Below are 27,064 nucleotides of genomic sequence, written 5' to 3'. Positions count from 1 at the left end.
CTTATTACCTAGACAAAAGAGGGAAAACCCTAAAAAAATGTATGTTTTAATGCTAAAGTTACCATTCCTCTGATTCTGCGTCAAGCTTCTCATGATTTTGAAAACCATTCCTAAGTTCTTCAAGCATTTTTAATTACAAGATGACACAGGTGGCGCTAGTGGTAAAGAACCTGCCTACCAATGCAGAAGACATAGACATGCAGCTTCATTCCCTGGGTTGAGAAAATCCCCTGGAGGAGGGCCTGGCAACCCACTCCAGTATTCTTGCCTGGAGAATCACATGGACAGAGGAGCTGGTGGGCTACAGTCCGGGGCCGCAGAGTCTTGGACAGGACTGAAGCAAATTAGCAGCAGCAATACATGTATTAATATATTGAATCTCCTGTCTTCTTTTTTAATACATCCCCCCAAATCTGTTTTAAAATCTGTATCCATTTCTATATAGTTAACTGTCCTCATAACTGTTTTAAAGAGCTTAATATATGTATTAATATTACCACTATATTAACTTTATTAATACTACTTGTATAAAGTTTTATATCCTTTAATCTATTATATCCTTTATTATATCCTTGAATCTATTATATCTTTTCATCTATTACAGTACTTTTACTGTTACATATTAGTAGAGTAATATAATAGGTACCTTATAAAGCACTAGTTAAAACAAGTAAAAGCCAGATATTAACCAAGTATCAGTACTACTCAGCATTTTATCAGAAAAGAGTTAAGTCCCACAAATTTTCCAAATATACTATCTAACAGCTGACAAGGGAGAACATGCTTTTAATTTTCCCTAAGATAAAAGATTCTTTAAAAAGTAGCATCTCTCATGTTACTATTCCTTCAGTTTCTTTGGCTATATTGTATATAATTAAAAAAAAAACCAGAACAGAAAACTAAAGGAGAGCTTTTATCAAGCAAAGACCTAGGTGATTCTAAAGCATGTAATTACTTGTGTCTGTGGCCAAATTTATGGACTATTAGTGAAAACACAGGACATCGTTAATATCTCATTAAAATGAAATATGTGCCCAGTTTGGAAAATGAGTTGCTCAAAAACATTCTAAAGTGATTTTAAATACTTGAAAGAGTAAACACCTTTCTGGCTCAACTGGTAAAGAATCTGCCTGCAATACAGGAAACCTGGGTTCGATCCCTGGGTTGGGAAGATTCCCCTGGAGAAGGGAAGGCTAACTCTAGTATTTTGGCCGGGAGAATTCCACGGACTGTATACCATGGGGTCCCAAAGAGTCGGACATGACTGAGCGACTTACTTTCACTTCACTTCAAAATTTTCAGGCCCATTCACTGTAACTGCTATCCAAATTGCAATTTTTAAAATCTACTCACTAAAATCAATTCTAGAAAATCGTCCGAGGAGGGTGTGTGTATGTGAAGGCAAGATTAACCGTTTTCTCAATAACATTCCCTCAGTGTGTCTAAGTTTAGACATTTGCAGATTTTCGACATCTGCACATACGGTACACAGAAGTGAAACAAATGGCTTTGTCATGCTTTCTTATTCAGTAAACAAAGCGCAGAAAAACCCTGTATCAAATGCAGTATATCAAATCATGCTCAGAATCAAAGTGAAAATAATGGACCACAACTGAAAATTACAGTGCTGTCTTTAATCAAAGTATTTGTTCATTTCTTACTGTCCATAACACAGCACTAACAATGTCTCTGAACAGCTGGAGTAGAGCCTTTATAGGAAATCAGGAGTAATACTGTTTGCTGCGTACGTTTTGTAAATGGAAATCCACCCAAATAAGCCTATAGATCCGATTTCGTACACTCAACAAGTGACTTAAAACCTAAAACTGGTAAACTGCCTTCCCAAAGAACTTGAAACTAAAATTTTCTCCAGGGAAAGATGACACCTGCGAATATGTCTTTCTTATCAGCCCTGCAAAGGGACACTGGAAAGGTACGGCGAAGGCAAGAGTCGATCAAAAACGCTGCGGGGAAACTGCGCAACAGCCTGGAGCTGAGGACCGAAACTTCTCCTCCACCCGCGTTTCACTCCGCCTCTCCCAGCGACTCTGTGCTGGGGGCCCTGCCGGGCGCCTCTTGCGAGCAGGCAACAGTTGCCAGGAGCAGCTGGACTGAGGACCGGCAATTTGCCCAGCCACTTGTCCCTTCTCCGTCTTCCCTCCCTCCCTCCCCGAAGGCCGAGGACAGCGACGCCTCCTCGCTCTTCTCCTCCTCTTTGGTGCCTTCAGCCAGGAGGCGGGAGTGACCCGCGGCAGCTGACCCAGCACAGGCACTGCCTCTCCCACAGCCCTCGGAACACACCATGGGCCCAGAGGCGGGTTTGCAGCACAGCAGCGACGACGCAGGCGGCAGCCCCGGCGACGCTCAACTGCCTCCCTGACCGCCGACACCACCGCCCTACACCCCGAAAAACGATCGCCATCAACGGCAGGAGACTTTTAAGGGCACCGCAAAACACCTTCGCGATCGACTCAAGCTACGTCAACAACTATGGCAGGCGAGGGGCGGCGGGCGGAGCCGGAGAGGGAAGGATGGGCGCTGTACGTCACGCCAAGGGCTCCGCTACGGGAGGGAAGGCCCCGGCTCGCCCCTCAAAATGGCGGCAGCAGTGACGTGCGTGCGTACGGAACTCCTACGCCGTCGCGCCACGGCCGGCGGGAAGTGAGGTTCTCAGAAGAGCCGCCCGAAGTGTACGGCGACTTCGAGCCCCGGGCGGCCAAAGAAAAGGCCCGGGTGGGAAGACAGATTCCGGTAGAAGGGTTCCGGGCCGATTCGGCGAAAGAGGAAGTGAGAGAAAGCGCCTATTACCTTCGGTCTCGGCAGCGAAGGCAGCCCCGACTCCACGAAGCCGAGGAGATGCAGACGCGGAGAGCTACTCGCCTCCAGCAGCAGCCGCACTCACCGCCGCCTCCGATACGACCGTCTCCGGTTACCACCAGAAGAGGATTACGGGACTCCCATTCATCCGAAGGTGAGACAGTCGGAAGTAACGGTGTCAACCGCGAGTCAGGGAGGGAGTGCCGTGGGCGGGTACGCGCGAAGGGTGTGCGCGCCCTGGGCGGGTGTGTGCCTGCCTTGAGCTCATCCCCTCTGAGCTTTTCCAGGATGGACGTGAGCCCCCACCCCCGGCCGCCCCGTCGGCTGGCGGGAAAGTGGCAGGGCGGGGGCGCTGGAAGGAAAGGCGGTCGTGCCTAGTGACCTGAGCAGAGCCGAGGAGCCGCGTGCTTCCCTGGGCATCAATTTAGAGGTGTCAGGATTGCCCGTTTTCTGCAGGCCTGCACTTCGGGGCGGCCAGTTAGGCAGCAGGCAGAACACTGAATCACTCCGAGTTCAGTTTCACATCGGTTTCATGTCGGTTCTCTCTACCCTGCGGGTGTTTCTGCCAAAGCCACTTCCATTTCCTCCTTTTAACTCCCAGACCAGAAGTACCTCAATGAGAATTTTGGTCCTCTAACCTTCCAGTCTTTCCCCGTCACTATCCAGGAGGGGAGAAAGGAAGGGGAATTTCGTGAGTGGCTGTTTTGAGGACTAGCGTAGTTGATGAATTGATTTGAGATCCCACCCACATGTTTACACTGAAATGGGGTCAAGGCAGTCATCCTGAACCTGAAGCTTCCCAGTGTGTGATAAACTTGAACTGATCGCTCTTTCTCTAGTGTGGTGGTCTCTGCCAGAAATTCGCATGTTGGGGACCTTAAGTGTAACCTCAGTAGTTAAGTAGTAGCGTGACAAAGTAAGACTTTCATTAGTTTTCATCTAAATGAGCCAAAGGATTACTGACAAAGTGATTGTGTAGTTTTAGGAAAGTCACAGACGACTCAACTCCGGTAATGCGTCCTCCCCTACACTGCCCCTTCTCCCCCATCTAGTACTGAGTCCCAGATGGAGTTTCATGCTGGCTCCAGGTAGGGCACCTTTGAGGTAAAACCAAGGGGTTTGAATCATAATGGGGTTACATAGTTGGTGATAGACCATTGGTGGATATGAAGAAGAGGAGGTGGATTTTCAGTTTAGAGCTGAGTAATACACTGCACATTACCTGCTGATGCCTGAAGTGCTGACACAGTAGAAGTGTTGATGATTTTGGAAATTATGTTAAAGATAATGTGAGTTACTATTGGGAGTAGCAATTCAAGACTGTTTAACCCTATACATGTTTTATCTCTCTTTTAAGATTATAAACTTCTGAAGACAAAGATACTACATATATATTTGAGGGACCATGTTATACTTCAATGTTTATGTTCTTTCTGTATGTCCAGTAGCTAGAAGAATGCTTTGGAAGGCAAAGGAAATATGCTAAGTTGTATTGACTCTCCCACACAGGCTGATGCAGTTGTATAAGCTAGTTGTTTATTTAATTTTAAACACACAAATGATTTACTTCTATTTTTAGTGAACCTATGAAAATCTACACGTTTTTCATTCTTCCTCTTTAGCCCATCTTTCAAATTTTCTGGAGTAATATTTCTGTGTTTTTGTTGTAAAGCGTCATTGGTGAGTATTTTTATGTTGTCCTAAAGAATAGTTCTCACTAGTTCAATTCCCAAGTTTTGGTAAACCTAATTTTGTGTTGTTTAGTGTCCCCTAAGTCATGTCTGACTCTCTTTGCCACCCTATGGACTGTAACCCACTAGGCTCTTGTGTCCGTGGGATCTCCCAGTCAAGAATACTGGAATGGGTTGCTATTTCCTTCTCTAGGGGATCCTCCCTACCCAGGGGTCAAACCCAAGTCTCCTGCATTGGCAGGCAGATTCTTTACCACTGAGCCACCAGGGAACCCCTTAATTACACATTTCTGAAGGGATTGAAACTGAGTGGGCCCCTGTGAGCCTCCCAGGCCTTTCTGTCCCCCATTGTTTGGAGGCAGTACACCAGCCATTATGACCTCTGAGTTCCAAAGGGCAGGTTCCAACTGTTGCTAATCAAGGGAAGAACAACCAAGAAGTCACTTGATGCAAGATTAAAAGGCCCAGATTAATCATCAGGATTAGGAGACTGACCACCTGAGATGAGAGTAAGGGATGAGAGTACCTTGCTCACACCCTTATCTTGTCAGACACCCTACCTTTGACCCACTTTTAAAACACTCATCAAGTCTTTTGGGGATGGGATACATAGTTTTTCAAGGCAGAAGCCTGATGTGTCTCCCTTTGCCTGGCAAAGCAGTAAAGCTATCCTTCTCTGCTTCGCTCACAACTCTGTCTCTGGGATTTGAATTGGCATCTGTGCACCGAGAGACCGAGTTTTCATAACAATGAATTACTTGCATTTCTGTTTATATATTGCTGTTAATATACATAATCCCTACTCACTTTGCATATTCTGAATTTTACAATTGTTATGTCTGTTCTTTAGAGGATGACCCACCTTCACAAACTGTTTTAAGCCAAACGGTCACAACGAAAGCTATCAGGAGAACACAAGAGACTCCAGGTAAGAAGTTGAGGTTCTTAACTCCAGGTTGAGTTTGTTTTTTTCCCTAACCTGCCAGCTTTTTTTATGTATAGATTATAGCCTATAATTATTGGGTTATTGGATTATTGGGTGGATCAGGGGTCCCAAATCATACCTCATTCAAAGTTTCAGTGAATCTCATTTTTAGGTTGTTAAATTGAATTAAGCAATAGTAGCATGTGTCAAGAAAAGACAGGGCGCATACTTGAATACCTTCTAAGTACCATATACTTGGTATATGTTAATTCACTCACATAACTATGAAGGATAGATGTACCTACTTTTTTGGTGAGGAAACTGGAGCTCAGAGTAGCTGACTCTTCTCTTAAGATTACTTGCTATGTAACTGAGCCAAATTCAGACCTAGGCTTGTCTTCTCCAAAGCCCCTTCACTCCAAAGCCCCAAGTACCTCACTGTCACTCTCCCATGGAATAATTAGCTGCTCAGTGAAACTTAAGTGTTGAATGAATAAATGTGTCATGTAAAATGGATTAAATGGTCTGCATAGTAAAATCATGACACAATATAATCAATCTCAATTTGATACTATATTTTATTAAATCTAAGATCTCATCAGTTGTAAGATACATCCTCTTGGGCTTCCCTGATAGCTCAGTTTGTAGAGAATCTGCCTGCAATGCAGGAGACCCCGGTTTGATTCCTGGGTTGGGAAGATCTGCTGGAGAAGGGATAGGCTACCCACTCCAGTATTCTTGGGCTTCCCTGTGGCTCAGCTGGTAAAGAATCTGCCTGTAATTCGGGAGACCTGGGTTCTAACCCTGGTTTGGGTAGATCCCCTGGAGAAGGGAAAGGCTACCCACTCCAGTATTCTGGCCTAGAGAATTCCATGGACTGTATAGTCCATTGGGTCCCAAAGAGTCGAACACAACTGAGTGACTTTCAGTTTCACCTAGGAGGAAGAGATGCTGCCAGTTAATGGTAATGTACCTTAGATTGTATAATACATCCCAATTTTAGAGATGTTAAAGTGTAGAAGTATTTGCATCTTAGTATCAAGTGGCATTAGGCTACATTTGGTAGTGGCCATTTTAAAACCTGTTTTGAAAAGCAAGGGAAAGGATTAAGTTCAGTTATTAATGCATAGTATCCTTTGATTTTTAGTTCTGTTTATTTTCAGTTTGTTTTTCTTGACATTAGGAAATCCACAGTAATAATGACTGTAGCTGTTGAAACTGATCATCTGTGGCTTTTGTTTTAACCCAAATCCTGACTGACTTCCATACCCATTGCTTCTAATAAGATTATGCTTTGTAGTTTAAACTATTCTGTTTAGGATAAATAAATATCTGGTTGAAGATAAATTCCAAATAACACACCCTTTATGCTTAATTCCTTGAACAGCCTATGTTCCTGGAGTCTTAAGATTAGAAACTGTTTTAGAAAAATGCTTCGAGTGATAGGCGCTATAATCACATTTTTCAGGCCATTTGGGAAAACTGTATTCTTGAAATTTTATTTACAGTAGGTTCAATTACATGACGCTTATGCCTAGAAAAGCAAGTTTCTCATTTTTAAAATCTACAGCAAAAATAAATAAAATCTACAATAAATTTATAAAATTTATGGAGTTAAGTAAATTGATTTAATGAAGACTATTGAGCACCAGCCTATAGACCATACAGACCACTATAAAACTATTACACAATAGAATGTCTTGTACATCTTTTGGAGTTCACATTAAGCTTGTATTTTAGGACTGCTATTGAGGTACATGGCTGCATTATGTTGTGCAAAGAGCACTGGACCTTGGTCACATTAACTGCTGCTGCTGCTGCTGCTAAGTCGCTTTAGTCGTGTCCAACTCTGTGTGACCCCATAGACGGCAGCCCACCAGGCTCCGCTGTCCCTGGGATTCTCCAGGCAAGAACACTGAGCCATGTTAAACCTCAGGCCTTTATCTGTATGACTTAACCCGGCCTAACTCAAAAGCTCACTGCAAAAGTGAAATAGTACTTGCAAAATCACTTAGTATATAGTAAAACATATGGATATAAGGTGGGATTTTTTTTCCTCACAGCACTTTGCAGGCAGTGTGAAGTTCATAAAATTTTGCTTAAGCATTTCGTTTTCTGACAAAGCTCATGCTATGGTTGATAATGGAAAAGACAGAACATTTCCCAATGTAGATAGTAGATTGATGGAACTCATGCACAGATTACCTGGACTATATTGTGCTGCAGTATAACTGGACATAAAGATCTGTGCATTTTGGGGAAATGTGAGATACTCTGGGTTCTTTTACTATTAAAGGTGCTTTTAAAAATCATACTATAAAAAAAAAATCATACTATATCTAGGACTTGTCCTGCTCCTCTGTCATTCCTCTTAAAAAAGGAGAACATTTAGGAAAGTCATTAAATGAACGCTTGTAGAGTCTGTCTTTACAAGCTTTGTAAAGTACTGAGTATTCATTGGAAGGACTGATGCTGAAGCTGAAACTCCAGTACTCTGGCTTCCTGATGTGAAGAACTGACTCATTGGAAAAGACCCTGATGCTGGGAAAGATTGAAGGCAGGAGGAGAATGGGATGACAGAGGATGAGATGGTTGGATGGCATCACCGACTTCGTTGGCATGAGTTTGAGCAAGCTCCAGGAGTTAGTGATGGATAGGGAAGCCTGGCGTGCTGCAGTCCACAGGGTCATAAAGAGTCTGACATAACTGAGCAACTGAACTGAACTGAAAGTCTGTCGAGCAGAGGAATTACTTAAACAGGAGTCAGTTTGATGGAATACTACTTTAAGTGCAAGTTTAAGATAGGCCCTTCCTTGTTTGAGGGGATGTTAATTGGTACAACCACTATGGAAAACACTAGGAGGTTCCTTAAAACTAAAAATAGAATTGCCATATAATCCTGCAATCCCACTCCTGGGCATATATCAGGAGAAGACTCTTAATTCAGAAATATACATGCACCCACAGGTTCTTAGCAGCGCTATTTACAATAGCCAAGACATGGAAGCCACCTAAATGTCCATCAACAGATAACTGGAATAAAGAAGTAGAAGTGGTATGTGTGTGTGTATGTACATATATATAAATGTATGTGTATATATATGTATACACACGTGCAAAATGGAACAATACTCAGTTATAAAAATGAATGAAATACTGCCATTTGCAGCAACATAGAAGGACCTAGAGGTTATCATATTAAAGTGAAGTAAGTCAGAAAGAGAAAGACAGATGTATAGTATCACTTGTATGTAGAATCTAAAATATGATACAAACAACTTACGAAATGGAAACAGATTCACAGATTTATAGTTACCACAGGGGCAAGAGGGTAGAGGAGGAATAAGTTAGGAGTTTAGGATTAGCCTATATAAACTACTATATATAAAATAGATAAACAACAAAATCTTACCGTATAACGCAGGAAACTATATTCAGTATCCTATAATAAACTGTTACGAAAAAGAATATGTATATGTGTGTGTGTATATATATGTATAGAACTGAACCACTTTTCTATACACCAGAAACTATTAATAATACAACATTGTAAATCAGCTATACTTCAGTTAAAACAAATATATAGGCTCTTCCTCCTCCTTGTAGAATCACAGACTTTCAGTTCAACTTTGGTGTTCAAAATCATGCTATAATTGTATATAGGACCACTAGTGTGGTCTGACAAAACTTTATCCAAAAATGTCCTTGAAAATGATGACCTATACCAAGGGACTTCCCTGGTGGCTCAGCTGGTAAAGAATCCACCTGCACTGTGGGAGACCTGGCTTCGATCCCTGGGTTGGGAACAACCCCTGGAGAAGGGAACAGCTACCCACTCCAGTGTTCTGGCCTGGAGAATTCCATTGGGGTAGCAAAGACACAACTGATCAACTTTCTCTCTCACACACACACACAGACACCAAGGGACCACTTTCTAAAACAGCCTAGTAATCCATTGGGGTAGCAAAGACACAACTGATCAACTTTCACACACACACACACACACACACCCAAAGACACAACTGATCAACTTTCACACACACACACACACACACACACACACACACACACCCCCCCAAGGGACCACTTTCTAAAACAGCCTAGTAATCCATTGGGGTAGCAAAGACACAACTGATCAACTTTCACACACACACACACACACACACACACACACACACACACACACCCCCAAGGGACCACTTTGTAAAACAGCCTAGTAATCCATTGGGGTAGCAAAGACACAACTGATCAACTTTCACACACACACACACACACACACACACACACACCCAAGGGACCACTTTCTAAAACAGCCTAGTAATCCGTTGGGGTAGCAAAGACACAATTGATCAACTTTCACACACACACACACACACACACACACATACACACCCCCAAGAGACTCCGTTGGGGTAGCAAAGACACAATTGATCAACTTTCACACACACACACACACACACACACACACACACACACACCCAAGGGACCACTTTCTAAAACAGCCTAGTAATCCGTTGGGGTAGCAAACACACAACTGATCAACTTTTACACACACACACACCCACACACACCCCAAGGGACCACTTTCTATAACAGCCTAGTAAAGACAACCACATCATTTGTCGTCCTGTTTTGGAAGTCATGAAAATGTTGATTGTATTAGTCTAGAGTAGCTTATTGCTTGAAGTTTCAGAATTGCATTATTTTCAAAGTAAAATAGCAATTAGGTTGTTCGGTCAGTTCCGTTCATATATACATATGTAACTTCTTCTATGGCCAGATTCATTCCATTCATGAAACTAATTTCATAACCTAAAAATATAGTAGGAAAATTTTAGTAATTTTTCCTAACGTTAAATATTTTTAGTAGTTATGGTTTCTAGTTAAATAATTATTGTTAAATATTTTTAATGCCTTCTGGTTTAACATGAGGGCTTCCCTGGTGACTCAGGAGTAAAGAATCTGCCTGCCAATGCAGGAGACACAGGTTCGATCCCTGGATCAGGAATATCCCTTGGAGAAGGCTACCCACTCCAGTATTCCTGCCTGGGAAATCCCATGAACACAGGAGCCTGGTGCGCTCCAGTCCTGGGGTTGCAGAAGAGTCAAACATGACCGAGTGACTAAACAACATTTTGTCATGAACATTTGAGTCTCTGACTGCTGTAATGACAGCATTCATTCATTCTCCAGATGTTTATTGAGCACCTACTTTACATTAGTGCTGTTGCTAGATGCTGGGGGTGCAGTGGTGAGCAAGAGCGGCAAACAAGGGAAGGAGATTGCTACTAAAGAAGAATCCTTGTTATTTTATTCCCTAATACCTCTCTCTGCTACTCTCTCTCCTTCAACCCCTCTTACATAGGGCTATGTATTTGGTAGAGCATACAAGAAAAGCTTAAATGAAAAGATGGGGTCTGAAATAGTCATTGATATCTATAGATTAAAGTTGAGTTTTAGGTTTTAACTAAACCTGCAAAGGATGGGAATATAGAGGAAAAAAAGAGGAAAGTCATTGTAATAATAAGAGTAATGGACATATGTGAGATTTCTTTTTAAAGCTATTTATGTAAGTTCTAAATTTGTGTTATGTAGAATGCTAACAACTGATACATTGCATAGAATCTTAGAGCTGGAAGATTTACGAGAGTCATGTACTCAGAGTTTCTATCAGTGTAGGTGTCCCTCTGTTAACATCCATCCATGCACTGTCGATCATCTGCAGTGATGTGGAAATCACTCCCTCACCATCAGTTCTGTTTTGGAGACAACACTAATAATTTGGTTGCTTTTGTTTTTACCGTTGAACTAAAAGCTACTTTGCTGTAAATTTCCCTTGATCTTGACTCTGCCTTTCGAGGTACATAAAATCAATTATTTCTCTACCTTTTAAGATGTACAAAAACATGCTTGATAAGTATTTTTATAACAAATAAATGGATATCCCTTCAGGATTTCTCTTCTTGATACCGTGAAGAGGAAATGGGGTTAAGTCAGTTTTGTGAGAACAAACATAGGCAGCCAGTATAATGGAGAAGGGGTCAGTGATAGCTGGTTCAGAGTATGGTTTTTTCACTTCTCACGAAGAGCCAAACATGCTGCCTTTTTTATAGGTACAAATGAAGCTAAGTGTAATATAATCCAAATTTAAATATAGATTTGGTTTTATATTATGTTGTGCAAGGCTTTTTGAGGACATACACTTGGATTTCTAGGCTAACATTAACATTATTTAATGGTATTGGCTTCCTCATTCACCCTGTGTCATTGAACTATAGACAGTCTGAAACAAATTGTGGCTAACATTAACATCTTTTTTTAAATCAGGGTTTGTATTTGCTGAAACACACAAGGTTAAGTAATTGGAGGGAGTGTATTAACTCTTAGGAAGTTAACCCTCAAATCAAAGTTTGACATAAATAATCCACAGTGAGGGTATGCCACAATGGAATACATAATTGAGTTGGTGCTACGGTACAGATTTTGGTTCTTAATTGAGAAATTTAGAAGTTTCATTTGATACTCCTTTCTTTTTATACAAATATGGTCTGGTGAGAAAAACTGCCAAATTTTACATCTAGCCCATATATTTTTTATGGCAGCAAACCTTTCTCTAGTTCACTATTTTATTCCCATACTTAGCATAATGGAGAGCTCAGAAAAAAAAACTTTGCTGACTAAATAGGTGATAGTATAATAAGTCTAATATGTTAGACACTTTATATATGTATTTTATTGTTTTGTCTTCCCATGTTAGTGATGAGTGAAGATCCTGTAATGAGTCTGTGTAGACCCCCTCTAAGAAGCTCAAGATCTGGTAAGAGATTGTCTTGTCTGTTGGTTCAGCTTGCTCGTATTTTTAAATAGAGTACTTACATGTATTTATATGGTTTGAAATTCAAAATTTCTATAAATATACAATGGAAAGTCTCCCAGCTCCCTTCGTTTGTTTGTCCACCCAGCTTCCTTAAGCAACCAGTGTTGTCAGTATCTTAGATATTCTTCCAGAGATATTTTATGGAGATATAAGGGAATTCATGTATAAATTATCGTTTCCTCTCTTTTTTAACTCACATTTTAGCCCAATAATTACTCTTTTCTGTACCTTCTTACTCTTTATTTTTACTTAAAATAGATTGAGACATCCTTCCATATAAGTGTATAAAATAATTTCTTCATTCTTTTTTAGAGGCTATGTCCTTGTATGTTGCTATGATTCTTTTTGTTAGCAAAATGGTTTTAAATTAATGTCAGGGACTTTTTATTCTTCCCAGTATAATGCTAATAAAAAATTGAAGACTGAGGCTTTGTGGCTCAGGGCTATAAATTTTTCCTACCTTAACTGCATTTCTTCCCTTGTGGCTCAGCCGGTAAAGAATTCACCTTCTACATAGGAGACCTGGGTTTGATCCCTGGGATGTAAAGATCCCCTGGAGAAGGGAAAGGCTACCCACTCCAGTATCTTGCCGGGAGAATTCCATGGACTGTATAGTCGTGGGGTGACAAAGAGTCGGAAATGACTAAACAACTTTCACTTTAAGAGCTTAGAAGAGTATTGCCCTTAAATTGATTTCATGACTATGAAAGAAAACTAGGAATGTTATTCCAAGAGATCTACTTCATTTTTAGAGTTTCTCAGCCCATAAGGGCGCTTTATTGTGGGAACTAAAAAGGAAACATTTACCTTAACATGAAGTTTCTACTCCCCAGTTATTCTCTTTTAAAAGAGTTAGGTTGAATTTTTTTTGTTTTTTTGTCTTGATAGATGAACTGTCCTTTTAAGTGATAAAAATCTGTTAAGGTTTTGATGATGAACCTGTGGTAAAGAACCATATGATGCATTTCATTTTAAGCACTAATCATTTTATTGCTATCTCTCTTTCAGATTCGGCACACAAAACAAATGGAAATACTAAAATGAGTGAATTAGGTTTGTTTATCTCTAATTCTTATAGGTTCTCTTTGAGGCTTCTAATCAGTAGAATACAGGAGTACTTTCATTTGGTCACTGGCTTGAAAATATTACTTTGTTCATTATTTCAGCTTGAGGGACAGTGTCTTTATGACCAATAGCCTTGGTTTTTATTCTCTGAAATTATGTCCTTTGTTATATTATTGTTTAAGTTCACATGAGAAAATGTCATAACCTATATTTTAGTTTTTATTAGCAGTTGTTAAGTTCACACTATCGCGGGAAAAGAGATAGCAACTTACCTATTAAGTTTTTTCTTGATTTAGAAAGTGAATTGGAAATTTTTCTGTAGTAAGTTGTGTCCTTTGCCATGTTTATTGAAGTGGTTTATATTCTTTTCAGGATTTGCCTTGATATAGGACTTGAGCTAGCAAGATCTGTGGCTTTAAGTGAACTTACATTGATTGTGGTTGGACTTAGTCTTAAGTTACAAATTTTCTAAATTTGGAGATGAGTCAAAGGAGAGAAGCTTCATTTTTCTTTATAAATAGTTGCAGCTTGGTTTAAATTTGTCTTCCACTTAAGCTCAATTTTTTTTAGAGACTTCAGAATTTATAGTGTCTGGGTACTGAAAATGATCCTTGTAGTATGCAACTTATCATGTGTACTTGTACCTACCAGTTTCTCAAATGCTCTATGTAAAAACTTAAAAAGGAATTTTTTTTTAAGTCATAGAGTCTTAAATAGAAGCAAACTTGGAGCTGAAATAATCTAGCACTTTTGTGTTCTTTCTATGCTAGATTTAGAAATTATTTCTGTAAGTACTTTATAATAAAAGCTAACTTAAAAAAAGTACTTTCCAACTTAAAGGAAATTTCTGTGAGATCAATAAAGAATGACACCCTTTTTTTTTCCCCAATGTAATTTATTAGTAATTACCAGTAATGCTAGTAAATCTTGAAATGTATAAAATGGCTGTTCATGGAGCTTGAACGTTTGTGATATTTCCAGACTATTCTTTATTCTCTTCTTCTTGCTGCCTCACTCTCTTGTTCTCCAAAGCATGATTGGCATTGAATAGTCTTAAAAGGTACCTTTCTTAAAGGTATCTATAGTGGGGATCCCCAGAGTACAGCCTCTGAGTAAAATCTGACCTGTGGTCTTGTTTTTATACAGCCTGTAAGCTAACAAAAATTTTTACATTTTGTGGAATAAGTATATATTTGTATATAAATAAATATAAATATGCATATGACAGAGACCTTATGTGGCTAGTGAAGCCTAAAATATTTACTATTTGGCTCTTGATGGAGAAAGTTTACTCACCTCTAATTACATTAATGGCAGACTTAAAGACAGCAAATCACCTAAATTATCCGTTGTTCTAAGAATAAATTCAGAGAGTTAAATAACTGCCTGGACATAGATTTATGTCCACACACAGATTGAACATTCCACACTAGGTTTTACTGACAACACAAAAAGGAGATACAGTGTCTCCTATCTTCTCTTTGAAAAAGCATGATCGTCTCACTTTTGAATCTTCGTGCCTTTGTCCCCAGACACAACACAATTACGAAGTTTGTATTTCCTTGAATACCCTTCACGCCTCACACCAGCACATTCCATAAATCTCTTGGAATAAGAAAGGCTATAGTAGAAATATACTGGGACTTTGTATTTTTCTTAAAAACCGTGACCAGACAAAAGAAAGTGAACTGAAAGTGATACAGATAATGGATGATGTCCACCAGAGGAGGTGGTTTTAAGTGATCTGTGTTTTATAACAAACAGAAAGACCTTAGACTTCTGAAAGTACCTTTCCCTAATTGGTTGAAATTGTTAGAAAAGTGACACCTCCTTAATAGCACATTTAATTATTGCCATTTGTCTAAAAGCCAAAGCCTTTGTAATTTTTTTAAAAATAACCTTTTTTTGGTTAGAGTATTATTGCTCCAAATAGAATTTTAATGTCTTGAAAGTTTTCGCATATGTGTAGGAAAGAGTGGTACTTTTTTTTAAAAAAAAATTTTTTTAATGTTTTAACTTCCCCTATGTAGCAGCCAAGAAGTTTAGAATAAAGGAAGCTAAATGACAAAAGAGGGAAATGAAATTAAAAGCTATATAGTCATAGATACTGCTGATTCATCATCAGATTGTATTTGGATATTTATCTATACATTCTTTGCAGCTTGGGTAAAAAAATTGTTATAAGTATTAAAATAGTGGTATATGTATATGGTAGAGAAGAGCCCTACTCTGTGGAAGAGGTCAGGAAGGTTTAATGGCGATGGCGTTAGAATTTTGAAGGATGCAGAACAGGCAAAATGAGGAGAGTTATAAATACTACAGTTTGTCTTGTAATAAAATGTTACTCTTTTTACATTTAGAATTCAGGCAATATGAGAAACTCCTTTACGTTAGAAACAACACTCATATTAACTGTGGCTCCTTGAACTATCTTATGGTAAATGATTTTCAGAATGACATTTTCAGCTGGTTTCTAGGGTGAGAACTATGTTTTAAAATGTGTATACAACCAGGACAAAAGCCTATTAACAATGAAGAGTACTTGTCAACTATATAAAATGTATTATTATTTAAGTTGTCTTAATTCATAAAATACTGCTGGATTATAAGGCACAAAATAATACTGTTTTTTGTTCTTAGTGATGTTACTATGATAGCCTTGCTTGACAAATTATTATTTATGTTTTATATAGTGCTGATAAATATTTACTGTTAGGAACATGGAATTCTAAGAAAGGATTTTTAGACCCTATATTAAAAGTCTTAAAAGTGTTCAAAAATAGATTAAATCCATGATTTATTTAATACTTCATATTAAAAGTATTAAAAGTAAGTGCAGAACTCCCTTATAGAAGCTGATTTAAAAATACTTCTAAATCCTCCCTCATGCTAATTAAAACTAATTGACATAACTAACATAAACAGAAAAAAGGGAGATTGAATTGTAGGCAGCCTGGTATAGGAAGGATTGATTATTAGGTAATTTGCTCTAGACAGTTGACATAGATTTGCAGAAGTATTGTGCAAATACATTATATCAGGATGAAAAAAGAGGGATTACTGTACTATTTGTTTTTTCTGATAGTTTGGTGAATGAATATAAATTTTCAACATACTTTTCCTTCCATACATACAGATTCAAAAATCAGTTCAGCCTTAAATTTTGCTACAACAAATAATTTCTGAACTATATAAAACATAATGCCCTAATATAAATGTGATTTTAGCAAAGCTACTGTGTTACATTTAGGTATTGTTGGAACCTCTTATTTTAGAAAGAATTCACTTTTCAGCTTTCCCCCCATTCATTCATTTACTCAAAAAATTATTGAGGGAGACTTTTTAAAAAGGTTCCATGTGTAAGGAACTTGGAAGTCACCACTTGAGCCTAATAACAAGTCAAAAACTGACAACTGAAAAGTCAGCAACTCTTCTTAGATCCATAAGAGAGGAAATGACACAGGTCAAATCACTGTCCCCAAAGTTGGAGAAATGGGCAAATACAGGAAGTCATAGCTTGCTGGAGCCAAGACTCACAAGTAGAAGCCTCTGCGGGAGGTAGTGCTGGATAGGAATACCTGAACTGCAGTTAATGAATTGTTGGATGTTCTGTGTGGACAAGTCTGAAGAGTTTAAAAATTTCAAGAGGACCCAATCTAAGGCAGGCCCCTACTGTGTTGCGATATTTACCTCCAGAGGCTCAGCCAGGCTCACATTAAAAAAAAAAAAAAAAAATCCCTTCAGACTTCTGCAAGGTAAAGGGAGAAAGGCAGCATTTTGAAACATGCCAGGGTATTCTGTTCCTCTTAACAAGACAAGCCCTCAAGGAAATCTAGTTAACTGGAGCCTATCCGTCTAGTTAAGGCTATGGTTTTTCCAGTGGTCATGTCTGGATGTGAGAGTTGGACTCTGAAGAAAGCTGAGCACAGAAGAATTGATGCTTTTGAACTGTGGTGTTGGAGAAGACTCTTGAGAATCCCTTGAACTGCAAGGAGATCCAACCAGTCCATCCTAAAGGAGATCAGTCCTGGGTGTTCATTAGAAGGACTGATGCTGAAGCTGAAACTCCAATACTTTGGCCACCTCATGTGAAGAGCTGACTCATTGGAAAAGACCCTGATGCTGGGAAAGATTGAGGGCAGGTGGAGAAGGGGACGACAGAGGATGAGATGGTTGGATGGCATCACCGACTCAATGGACATGGGTTTGGGTGGACTCCGGGAGTTGGTGATGGACAGAGAGGCCTGGTGTGCTGCGGTTCATAGGGTCGCAAAGAGTCGGATACGACTGAACTGAACTGAATCTACTGTATCAAAGCCCAGCTGACTTGAGAGATGGGAAATACCCAACTCCAGACCATTTTGAGCGTTCTATTCCACATAAACAGGAAGGGGGAAAATTTTGAACTGTTGTGAAGTTCATGGTCTTGAGGCATAAGCTTACTAAAAAATGGACACCTAGAGCTGTGAGATACTTCAGTTCTCCCAGGATACTGCCCCTCCCAACACCTTACCACCACTTTACTAAAGACCTATTTACAGCAGTATTCTTTTTAGCCAGTACATCAAGAAAAAAATTACAAAACATGACAAAGTGCAAAAGAGCAGTTTGAAAAGATAGAGCAATATCAACCAGATATGGCATGGATGTTAGAATTATCACATCAGGAATTTAAAACAACTATGATTTAATTTATGATTTGACTTAAACTATGATTTGATTTAAAATCAAATGATTTAAATTTAAAATCAAATGATTTTAAATCAAATTTTAAATGATTTAAAATCAACTATGATTTGATTTAAAACAAATATGCTACAGACTCTAATGGATAAAGTAGACTGCATGCCAGAACAGATGAACAATGTCAGCAAAGAAGTAGAAATCCTAAGAAAGAATCAAAAAGAAATGCTGCAGATAAAAAACATTGTAACAGAAATGAAGAATTTTGATGGGAGTTGTTGGACTGGATATGGTTTAAGCTCTCTAGCAATAGAATATCAATAGAATTCTCAAAGAAATGATATATGACATGATTTATTAGCTAGTGCTATGATGATAATCATACAGGAATATATAAATGTAGCAAATCAACACATTGTATACCTTACACATAACACAATGTTAAATATCAATTATATCTCAATTTAAAAAACAGAATCCTTGAAAACCAAAAAGCAATGAGAACAATGACTAAATAATACAGAATATCCTAGACTGTGCGACAGCTACAAAAGATAAATGTATGCATACTGTGAATAACAGAAAGAGAAGAAAGGAACAGAGGAAATGTTTGAAATATAAATGACTGTGTGCATGTGTGCTCAGTTGCATCTGACTCTTTGCTACCCCATGAACTATAGCCTGCCAGGCTTCTCTGTCCTTGGGATTTTGGCAAGAATACTCGAGTGGGTTGCCATTTCTTCCTCTAGGGCATCTTCCTGATCCATGGGATTGAGCCTGCATCTACTGCATCTCCTGCCTTGGCAGGTGGATTCTTTACCACTTGAGCCACCTGGGAAGCCCAGTAATGACTTAAGAATTTCCCAAATAAATGTCAAACACTAAACTCAGATCCAGTAATCTCACAAACACCAAGAAAGATAAATGCCAAAAAATAAAAATACACTTGGGTATATCAAATGAAAAAAAAAAAGAAACCTAAACAAAGCCTGAGGAAGACAACACATGACCTGTAAAGGAATAAAGGTCAGAATTGCATCTCACATCTCAGAAAGCATGCAAGCAAGAAGAGATTGGAGTAAAAGATTTAAAGTGTTCAAAGAAAAAAACCCACCAGCCTGGAATATTGTACCTTCACCTTCAAAGGTGAAGCTTCTGCCCAAGTTAACTAAGAAAAAAGGAAAGAAGGAAAAAAATGGAGGGGGATAAAAGGTAGGATGCAAGTTACTAATGTCAAGAATTAAAGAGGGGACACTGTATATCCTATGGAAATTAAAAGGATAACCTGGGAATATTATGAACAACTTTATGCCCACCAATTTGATAACCTAGATGAGATGTAACTGATTCCTTGAAAGATATAATCTGCCAAAACTCACTCAAAATGAAATAGGTGATCCGAATAGCTCTATATCTCTTAGATAAATTGAATCAACAATTAATAACCTTCCAAAATAGAAAGCATGAGGCCCAAGTGAGTTTCTTAGTGAATTCTTTCAAACATTTAAGGAAGAAATTATGCCAATTCTTTACAATCTCTTGGAGGATGGAAGCAGAGGAAATACTTTCTAATTCATTCTGTGAGGCCAGCATTATGCTGATACCAAAACCAGACAAAAACATTAGAAAAACTATAGGCCACCAGTGTCAGAAACATAGCAGTGTGAAACATCTACCTTTGTCGCTCTCCTTCACTGTATAACCAGTGAATAATTCACAGCTTAACAAAGGTGTCTCTGCTCAAAGCAACAGGATGCTGGAGAATTCCACACATCTGTGCATCTACAGGTGGGTGAATTGTAACACTTAATGGAAGAGGAACTGTGGTAATAGTGGAAACGGGGCTGCAATTGGGGTCCTTTGATGGAAACAGCAGAGCCCAGAGACAAAGAACTCAGAAACAGCAAGAAAGGCTATACACATGATTTGAACGAACTGACCAGACCAACACCCAAGGCCACAAGTAACTGGTCGATGGCAGCAGTGGGGCCTGGGACTGCAAATCAACAGCCACTGAGGTGCCCGCATCCACATCACCCCCCATTCACAGTGGCAGAGCCTGCAAACCTTGTAACAGACAAGGTAGAGTTGCCTGTGTGACTCCAGTCCCTCTGCCCCCTCCGTCGTCTTCCCCCATGGTGGAGCTTGTGTCTCAGGGGATCCCAGATGCAAGGAAAGGAAAGAGCCCACCATCCTGGTGATGACAAAGGCTATAGCACAAGCAAGGAGCTGTGACCCTGGTGGCAGAAAAAAACTACAGCAAAGGCACAGTCACACCTCTTAGAGAGAAGGTAGAGTCTATGAAATGCCATTCAGACAGATGTAACCAGTGGCAGCTTAGGTAAGAAAAACAAAACTCACGTGATAGTGCCACCAGCTGGAAAACAAAGGAGTCTAACTTCTAACCTGTCATTTAATATCAAATGCGCTGACAGAGGAACAAGTTCATCATCAAGCAACAGGAAGAACCACAGTAACAGTATACCACAAAAAGAAAATGGCAGTTGTCCAGAAACAAAAAGTCATGAAATATTGTAATCTGACTGTTAGAGAATTACAAACTTATCATGAAGATACTCAAAGATGTAATAAAGATATAATACTCAGAGATATTCAAAGATATAATAAAACTCAGCTTAATGAGCTCAGCGATAAAACTAATGGGCAGAAAGAATACCTTACCAAGATACTAAAATTCTAAAATTCTGGAGCTGAAGAACACAATAAATAAGATGAAGAATTCATTAGAATGAGAGCAGGCCACATGAAGAGAGTTCGGTCCAGTCGCTCAGTCGTGTCCGACTCTTTGCAACCCCATGGACTGCAGCACGCCAGGCCTCCCTGTCCATCACCAGCTCCAGGAACTTGCTCAAACTCATGTCCATCATGTCGATGATGCCATCCAACCACCTCATCCTCTGCCGTCCACTTCTCCTCCTGCCCTCAATCTTCCCCAGCATCAGGGTCTTTTCAAATGAGTCAGTTCTTCACATCAGGTGGCCAAAGTATTAGAGTTTCAGCTTCAGCATCAGTCCTTCCAAAGAATTTTCAGGACTGATTTCCTTTAGGATTAACTGCTTTGATTGCCTTGCAGTCCAAGGGACTCTCAAGAGTCTTCCCCAACACCACAGTTCCAAAGCATCAATTCTTCAGCGCTCAGCTTTCTTTATAATCTGGTTCTCACATCCATACATGACAACTGGAAAAACCACAGCTTTGACTAGACAGACCTTTGTCAGCAAAGTAATGTCAAAGTAATGAAGAGAGAGGTAGTGACTTGTAGATAGAAATCTAGAAATAATACAAGTAGATGAGAAAAGAGAAATAAGATGTTTAACAGGAGTAAAGATTCTGCAGTGACTGTATCTGTGGTGCTTGTGCAGATTTTTCATGAAAGAATAAACTAAGACCTTTTCCATGTCAAAAAAAAAAAAAAAAATGAAGGAGCCCTAAATACTCAAAACTGAATGACAGTATTTTAAAGGCAGCCAGGGAAAAAATGGTGACCTACAAAGGAACCTGTATCAGCCTATTGGTGAATTTCTCAGCAGAAACCCTACAGGCCAGGAAGGAATAGAATGACATTTTCAAAATACTGAAAAATAGAAACTGTCACCCAAGAATACTCTATCCACCAAAGTTACCATTCAGACATGAAGGAGAAAAAGACTCTCCCAGACAAAAACTGAAGGAGTTCATCAACATGCTTTGCAAAATATATTGAAAGGGGCTCTTCAACCAGAAACAAAGTGGCCAAAATGTGCAAAACTTTGAACAAGGTGATAAGTAGAGCCAGAAAATTACAACTGTCTATCAAAAAAGGTTTTTAAACCATCTATTATCTCATGAAGATTAAAGGGAGAAAAAAGAATAATAAATAGAGCTATCTCACTTTGATAACAAACTCACAACTTAAAAAGGGATAATTTAAGACAACAAAAACATAGAAGAAGAGGAAAAGGACAGAACTTGTATAGATGAATGAAGATAAGATGCTATCAGCAGAAAATGGACTATTTTAACTGAGATATTTCATACAAAACTTAGGATAACCATTAAGCAGAGACACAAAACATGAGAGGAACCTGTGGAAAATATCTTAGAAAATCACCAAACCAAAATGGCAACAGAAATGCAAGGAGAAACAATGAAGACATAGATCAACCAGAAAAAAAAAAAAATTGATTTAATAGTAGTACTGTCCGTATCTACCAATAATCAGCATAAATATAAATGGATTGTACTCACCAGTCAAAAGACAGAGTGGCTGGATGGGCTGAAAAACAAGTACATGTTGCCTCTAGACCTCAGCTCTAAAGACAAACACAGGCTAGAAGTAAAGGCATGGAAGATAATACATGAAGCAAATAGCAGCCAAAAGAAAGCTGGTGTCTCCATACTCATATCTGGAAAAATAGACTTCAAGCCAAAAAAGGTAGCAAGATGTAAAAATGAGCAGTATATAGTAATGAGACAACCCATCAAGAAGACACTACAATGATTATCATATTTGCATCTAACATAGGCACACCAAAGTATATTAAAGCAATTGTTAGCAGACCTAAAGGGAGAAAGTGACAACAACATAATAGTAGGGCGTTTTAACACCTCACTTTCATCAGTGAGTAGATCTTTCAGATGAAAGTCAGCAAGGAAACACTGACCTTAAACATTAGACCAGATTGCTTTGATAGATTTTTAAAGAACATTCCACCCAAATGCAGCATAATATGCTTTCTTCTTAAGTGAACACAGATTTCTCAAGGATAGACAATATGTTGCGGCATAAAACAAGTCTCAGGAAGTTTAAGAAGATTGAAATCATATGCATCCTCTCTGATCACAGTGTGGAATGAAACTGGAAATCAACTACAAGAAGAAAACTTGAAAAGTCACAATATGGAAACTGAACAACTATTGGGTAAATGATGAAACAAACGCAAAATTTAACAAGTGAGATTACATCAAACAAAAAAATCTCTGCACAGCAAAGGAAACCATCAAGAGAATGAAAGAATAACTTACTGAATCGGAGAAAGTATTTGCAAAGTGTATATCAAATATGGGGTTAATGTCCAAAATATATGAAGATCTCATACAATTCAAAAATTAAAAAACCCTAAACAACCTGGTTAAAAATTGGACAGAGAAGCTGAATAGATGTTTTTTTCTAAGAGACATACAGATGGCTAACAGATTCATGAAAAAATGTTCATAACTGATTATTAAGGAAATGCAAATCAAAATCACAGTGAGATATCACCTCCCACATGTCAGAATTCTCAAAAAAGGAAAGATAAAGCAAGCGTTGGCAAGGATGTGGAAAAAAGGGACTCTTCATACATTATTGGTGGAAATGTAAGCTGATACAGTGACTGAAAGACTGTATGAAAATTCCTCAAAAAATTAAGAATAGAACTACCGTATGATCCAGCTATCCCACTCCTGGGCATTTATCCAGAGAATATGAAGATACTAATCTGAAGTGATATCTGCATTGCCACTTAGCTCTGTGATCATCACAGCATTACTTACAGTATTCAAGATATGAAAACAACCCAAGTGCCTATCAACAGATAAATGGATAAAGAAGATGTGGTGTATATATATATATATACACACACACACACACAGACATACACATATATATACAGTGGAATATTACTCAATAATAAAAATATGGCATTTTGCCATTTGTGATGATGTGTATGGATCTTGAGGGCGTGATGCTAAGGAAGATAAGTCAGAGAAAGACATACATATGATTTCATTCATATGTAGAATATAAAAAGCTAATATTTAAATGAACAAACCAAACAAAAGTAAGCATGTAGATATAGAGAACAAAGTATTGATTATCAAAAGGGAAAGAACAGTAGGGAAGGGGAAGTAGGTAAAGGGAGATCAAATATTTGATTTGTGAGCACATTGTAGGGTATATAGATGTAGATATGTAATGCTGTATACATGAAACTTATAGATCAGTGTTACTTAAATATTTGAAAATGTTTTATAAGCTACAGACTAATATTTCTCATGAACACAGACACTAAAAGTACAAGAAGAATACACTACAACCAAATAGGATTTATCCCAGGTGTTCAAAGCCTGATTTAACATTTGAAAATCAACTCATATAATCCATCACAGTAACAGAGTAAAGAAAAATCATACAATACTATCAATAGATGCAGGAAAAAGCATTTGATAGAGTCCAACACCCACTCATGATAAAAAAAATTCTCAATTAGGAATAGAGGTAAACTGTCTCAACTTGATAGAGAGTATCTGCAGAAACTACAGCTAACATCGTGTATAATGGGAAGGAATTGGAACCTTCTGTACTAACCTCAGGTACAAGGCGAAGATGACCTTGCTCACCACTTTTAAACATCAGGCTGGAAGTTCTAGCTAATGCAGTAAGAGAAAAGGAAATAAAAGGTACAGAGATTGAGAAGGAAGAACTAAAACTGTCTTTATTCACAGATGATATGACTGTCTATGTAGAAAATCCAAAAGAATGGACTGAAAACCTCCTGGCACTTACAAGCAGTTATGCAAGTTTGTAGGATACAAGGTTAATACACAAAAATCAAGCAATTTCTTACATACCAGCAATGAACAAGATATTTTAAAATAAAAACAATATAATTACCATTAGCATATCATACAATGTAATACTTATATATAAATCCAACAAAATATATACAAGAACTATATTTAAAAAAATCTACAAAACTTGGTGAGTAAAATAAAAGAATTACTAAGTAAATGGGGAGATATTCCATGTTTATGGATAGGAGGACCCAATATTGTCAAGATGTCGTTTCTTCCCAACTTAATCAGTAGATTCAATGCAACACTGAACCAAATCCCAGCAAGTTAACTCATGGACATCAACAAATTGATCCTAAAGTTTCTGTGGAGGAACAAAGGACCCCGAGTAACTAACAGAATATTGGAAGAATAAAATAGGACAGAACTGCAAGCTAAACTAAACCTAAAGCTACATAACTGAGACAATGTGGTATTGTCAAAAGAATAAACAAATATATCACTGGAGTAGAGGACAGAGCCCATAGGTAGAGGCATATATAGTCAACTGATCTTTGACAAAGGAGTGAAGGCAATATAATGGAACAGAGAGTCTTCTCAACAGATGATACTGAAATCAACTGGACATCTACATGAAAAAAAAGAATCTGTACATAGACCTTAACACCTGTCACAAAAATTAACTCAAAATAGATCACAGACCCACATGTAAGCACAAAGCTATAAAACTTGTAGATTACATAGAAGAAAACCTAGATGATCTTGAGTTTGGTGATGCCTTCTTAGGTAAAAACCAAAAGCAGAATCCATGAGAGAAATAATAGGCCAAATTTTGTTAGGATTAAAAACTTCTGCTCAGCAGAAGACAGTGTCAAGGGAATGAGAAGGTAAACCATAGATTGGAAGCAAAAATTTGCAAATGATATATTTGAGAAAGTACTGTTATCCAAAATATACAAATAACTCTCAAAACTCAGCAATAAGAAAACAACTTAATTTAAAAATGGCTCAAAGGCCATAACAGATACCTCACCAAAGAAGTTAGATGGCAAATAAACATACGTAAAGATTCTCTCCATTGTATGTCATCAGGGAAATGCAGTTGAAAACAATGAGATATCACTATACACTAACAACACCAAATGCTGATATGAATGTGTAGCAACAGGAACTCCTATTTGTTGCTGGTGGGAATGCAGGGTTGTCCACTTTAAGGTTAGTTTTATAGTTTCTTAAAAAACTAAACATACTCTTAGTATGCAACCCAGCAATCACACTCTTGGATATTTACCCAAAGGAATTGAAAACTTAGATCGACACACAAACCTGTACACATGTGTGTGGCAGCTTTTATTCATAATTGCCAAAACTTAAAAGCAACCAAGATATCTTTTCCATAGGTGAATGGCTAAATAAACATCCCAACAATGGGATAATAATGTGTTAAGAACTATCAAGTCATGAAGAGACACGGAAGAACCTTAAATGTATCTTATTAAGTGAAAGAAACTAATCTGAAAAGGCTGCATACTGTATATGGCATCCTGGAAAACGCAAAACTCTTGAGACAGTAAAAAGATCAGTGATTGCCAAGGGTTGTGAGGGTAGGAGATGAGGGAGCAGTGAATAAGTCTGGCACAGGAGTTTTCTAGGACAGTGAAAATACTCTGTATAATACCATAATGGTGGTATACATGTCATTGTACATTTTTCTAAATCCATAGAAGGTGCAGCATCAAGATAGAACTGATAAAAAAACGAGCTGTAATGTAGATTATGGTCTTTGGGTGGTTATGATGTATCTGCATAGGTTTATCAGTTGTAATAAATGTACCACTGTGATAGGAATGTTGATAATGGGGAAGACTATGCATGTGTAGAGGCAGGGAGCATATTGGGAAATCTCTGTCCCTCACCCAGTTTCATGAATCTTAAACGGCTTTAAAAAATTAATTTAAAAATAAAAAAATTTAAATTACTGAGTGCTTACTATGTGCTATTATTATGAACAAAGCTGATGTAGTGGGAGAATAGTAGACTCAAAATGAGAAGAGTCTATTCAAGTCCTTTTTGGTCACTTGTTAGTCTTGACACCCTTAGACAAGGCACTTGATGTCTTTGAGCCTTACCTATGATAGTGTTCTCTTATGATGTTATGGGAATCAGATTAACACATGAAGTTTTTTGAAAACTAGCAACATGAAGATATTAAGGACTTACTATTATTAAAATAACTAAGACATGACCATTGGCTCTTAAAATTTTTTTGTTTGCATGCTTTGTAAATAGTTGCATAAATGAATAAAGCAAAACTGCTGTATAAAAAAGAAGTACTGTTAATGGTTATGAATTTAGAAAATAAAATTTCAAAAAGAGGGCAATACCTTTTAATGTGAGTGGAAATATTAACGTTTTAATAGAATAGCGGTAAGACAAATTTGACTTGCCAGG

The 27,064-nt window shown here is 38.2% G+C and overlaps 1 protein-coding gene across 7 annotated transcripts in view; it reads left to right on the top strand.

Moving 5' to 3' along the window:
* The first annotated feature begins 2,169 nt into the window (after positions 1-2,169).
* TOR1AIP1 (torsin 1A interacting protein 1) overlaps positions 2,170-27,064 on the top strand; it is a 43,397-nt gene continuing 18,502 nt past the window's right edge. Inside the window, exons 1-4 of one of the 7 annotated variants that reach the window (XM_043485034.1) lie at positions 2,172-2,971; positions 5,359-5,436; positions 12,191-12,250; positions 13,319-13,363. In XM_043485034.1, the coding sequence (XP_043340969.1) occupies positions 2,491-2,971; positions 5,359-5,436; positions 12,191-12,250; positions 13,319-13,363 (664 nt within the window). In that variant the 5' untranslated portion in view covers positions 2,172-2,490. Of the gene's footprint in view, positions 2,972-5,358; positions 5,437-12,190; positions 12,251-13,318; positions 13,364-27,064 lie in introns of all 7 variants that reach the window. The other 6 variants (XM_043485032.1, XM_043485036.1, XM_043485035.1 and 3 more) reach the window with 6 other exon arrangements.

Source organism: Cervus canadensis, chromosome 13 (genome assembly GCF_019320065.1).
Source record: "Cervus canadensis isolate Bull #8, Minnesota chromosome 13, ASM1932006v1, whole genome shotgun sequence".
NCBI classification, from domain to species: Eukaryota; Metazoa; Chordata; class Mammalia; order Artiodactyla; family Cervidae; genus Cervus; species Cervus canadensis.
Note: the sequence above shows the minus strand (reverse complement) of the source record. Positions and strands in the feature narration are given on the sequence as shown.